This window comes from Cottoperca gobio, chromosome 4 (assembly GCF_900634415.1).
Source record: "Cottoperca gobio chromosome 4, fCotGob3.1, whole genome shotgun sequence".
In the NCBI taxonomy this organism is placed as follows: domain Eukaryota; kingdom Metazoa; phylum Chordata; class Actinopteri; order Perciformes; family Bovichtidae; genus Cottoperca; species Cottoperca gobio.
This window is the reverse complement of record NC_041358.1, coordinates 23923943-23926725: the sequence shown is the minus strand read 5'-3', so window position 1 is coordinate 23926725 and position 2783 is coordinate 23923943. Positions and strand designations below refer to the sequence as shown.

Genomic DNA, 2783 nt, shown 5'->3' with positions numbered 1-2783 from the left:
TTAAAGTCTATTTCTTATTACGAAGTACTTTACATTCAAACTTGGTAATATATTTATAAATAGCTGGTGCATCCCAAAGAAGAAATAAACCTTACAGTAAACATGTTTATCAAATTTTATAATGTTTTATCAAATTATTTTTTGTTTGAACAACATACACGTTTCTTTCCACGTTTAAATTATTTTATTTTATATCTAAGTTGAATATTTGTACTTTTTCCTCGCATGTTAACTACAAGTTTCTGAGGAAATAAGAGTTTCCATTAATTTGACCTCTTTGTTCACGTGTCCGCCTCCTCGCGGCCTGTTGCAGCTTAATTGGCGGGATTTGTTCATTGGTCCTCTCTGATTGCGCCAGGTGCGTTTTGTCCCTGTTGATTGGCTACAAAGGGGCAACTTCAGAGTACAGTTCACCCACCAAACCTCACGCACACAGTAGTCCTTCAGCTCCTCTTCATCATCATCGCAGGCCGGCAGACCCACCAGACCCGCAGCAGGATGACTTGTGAAATCCGGCAAGACACCGTGGAGGTGGAGGAGGTCGAACATAGTCCTCTTGAGGTAACTTAATGGTGGTCTGTAGCAATGTTATAGCTGCTACTATTGGAGACGTCCAACGTCCATCAACATAAAGACATAAACACATGTTTTGTGCCCCCCCCCCCCCCCCCTGTAGGACACCGTTGTGAGGAAAGACGGCTTGTTTCGCTCCGTGCTGCGCGGCCTCTTCTGGCCCTTCGGCATCGTGGTACGAGCAGCAGATCGTGTGTGTGTTTGCGTTCAACTTTTTTTTTTAGACATATGCGATCTCATATGGCTTTTACTTGCAGGTTCACGCATACCGCGGGTTTTGGTGGGTGCTGGGCTACCGGCTGCCGCAGGAGAGCGTCGTCGTCAGCCCCGCGGTCTGCAGTCCCGGACGCCAGAGCCTCACCGGCCGCAAGCGCCTCCACAGGGTCACCCGCATGCTGAGGTCCATCCTGCCCCGCTGGGTGCAGGGCGCCCTGGGCTACCCGGTGTCCAGCAGCATTGGGCTCTCCCTCTCACCAGGTATGATTAGTCAACATTTAATTTTTTTTATCCAGATTACACTTTTCTATACTCTGGAGAGAAGTCAGATCGTGCTGACAAGTTACTGTCCAGACTAGTGTTTGGGGTTTTCATGGACAAAACGACTCTTAAAATAAGTTAGGCTCTGGGAAGCTATAGGGAAAGGAATTCCAGTTTCACATAGTAAACAAGTGCTTTTAATCTAAAGGTATTTCAACATGTGTTACGCTTACTTGCAGCCAGTGCAAAATGTACTTTGTACACTTGCTATTGAAAGTGTTTACCATCCACTCAATGTACCTGTTTTTGTTTTTGGGCTGGTGAGTGACTCAAGTATACTAGTCTTGTGCCGATGTTGTGCCATGCTGGCAGTGGTACTTGGGATAATCTAGGTGAGGAGAAGCCAACATTTTACAATCTCTTTTTGAAAGTGTACCTACACAAAGGCTGTACAAGCACTTTACATAGTACTAGAGTACTTTAATCTACATCAACATGTAGAGAAAGAAAAGCAGGGGAGCCAGAGCCAGCTTGGTGTACCCTGTCAAGCGCAGGAGTTTCTGACTGGGGGATAAAATGCAACACTTATTCTTTGGGGTAACTTTTGATCTGTCAACTAGGGTCCCCTGTTAAGCATGGCCTGGCTGTATGAATGTTTGCTGTAAAGGAGTAACTATTTAACCTTTAGATAGTCATGGAAGCTAATACTTCTAGGGCACATTTCTAAACATGTACTTTGTTCCCAACAGACATTAGAGTCTCTCCAACTAAACCTTGTGGAAAGGGCAGCAAGAGAAAGCAGGATGAGTTGGACGAGGAGGAGGAAGAGGAGTGTCAGACCTGGGTGGAGGCGCTCAATCAGGAGCTCTCTGATGAAGACGCCGAGGACGATGCTGACTATGAGGTTAGTGCTGAAGGTTGCGGCATCTGTACTGTAAATTGATTTTTACGTGCAAGTGATTGTCTTCTAATCGGAAGGTATAAAAAAAGTGCCTGACTTTTTAATATATGCAGGACAGTCAACACATGTTCAGTGTTGACCTGTGACCTGTGGTAATGCGAAACTTTAAAGCCGTTTTAACGTAACGTGATGACGAAGACGTCGTTCTCCTAATGCTGACATCTCTCAGCCCAGTTCTGTAGAGACTGAAAGTGAAGAGTACCGCTCACAAAACGACACAGAAAGCGACCTTGAGATTCAAGGGATGAACGTGATCATTGAAGACGTGGACACGGTGAGAGCCACGGAGGCACAGTTTCAGTTTCCACCAGCACTTGATTCACTAACTTGACTTTGTGTTTACAGGGCGTTGAGCTGTCCACTCCCATGGAAGTATCTTGCCCTGCTGTTTAATGTGTTATATTGACTGTTGTATGTAATGTTTTTGTATGACTATATATATTAATTAAATAAAACTTATTTGCCTTGACATTACTGTGGCCTCTCACTAGATGGCAGTAAAGATTTTCCATTAAACGCCCATCCTTCACAAAGCGTTAATATCATCAGTATTTTTATATGAGGTCTTGTTTAAATGCAGCAGTTGGTCACAGACATTGCATTGCTTTCATGTTTCAAACCTTTGCTTATTTGGGCTCAATATTTTTGCAATTACCCAACTTGGTTTGCTGTTGGGTTTCTCCTGCCTGGACGACTGAGATTACAGGAATAATGTAAATGTTGCACCAAAAACGGCTTTATTTGACCAGGATAGTCATTTATATTGCACAAT

At 44.0% G+C, this 2783-nt stretch overlaps 1 protein-coding gene across 1 annotated transcript; it reads left to right on the top strand.

Moving 5' to 3' along the window:
• Window positions 1–401: 401 nt before the first annotated feature.
• Window positions 402–2480, top strand: org (oogenesis-related gene). Its single transcript, XM_029430164.1, has 6 exons — window positions 402–561; window positions 677–748; window positions 831–1050; window positions 1800–1954; window positions 2181–2285; window positions 2357–2480. Exons 1-6 carry the CDS (start codon window positions 499–501, stop codon window positions 2402–2404), a joined length of 663 nt encoding a protein of 220 aa, XP_029286024.1. The 5' UTR covers window positions 402–498; the 3' UTR covers window positions 2405–2480.
• Window positions 2481–2783: the final 303 nt, after the last annotated feature.

Excerpts from the sequence above, each read along its gene's own strand:
- org (XM_029430164.1), top strand. The coding sequence starts at position 499 with ATGACTTGTGAAATCCGGCAAGACACCGTGGAGGTGGAGGAGGTCGAA. Across the intron at positions 1,955-2,180 it reads AGGACGATGCTGACTATGAG|CCCAGTTCTGTAGAGACTGA; the intron begins GTTAGTGCTGAA and ends GACATCTCTCAG. Across the intron at positions 2,286-2,356 it reads TCATTGAAGACGTGGACACG|GGCGTTGAGCTGTCCACTCC; the intron begins GTGAGAGCCACG and ends TTGTGTTTACAG.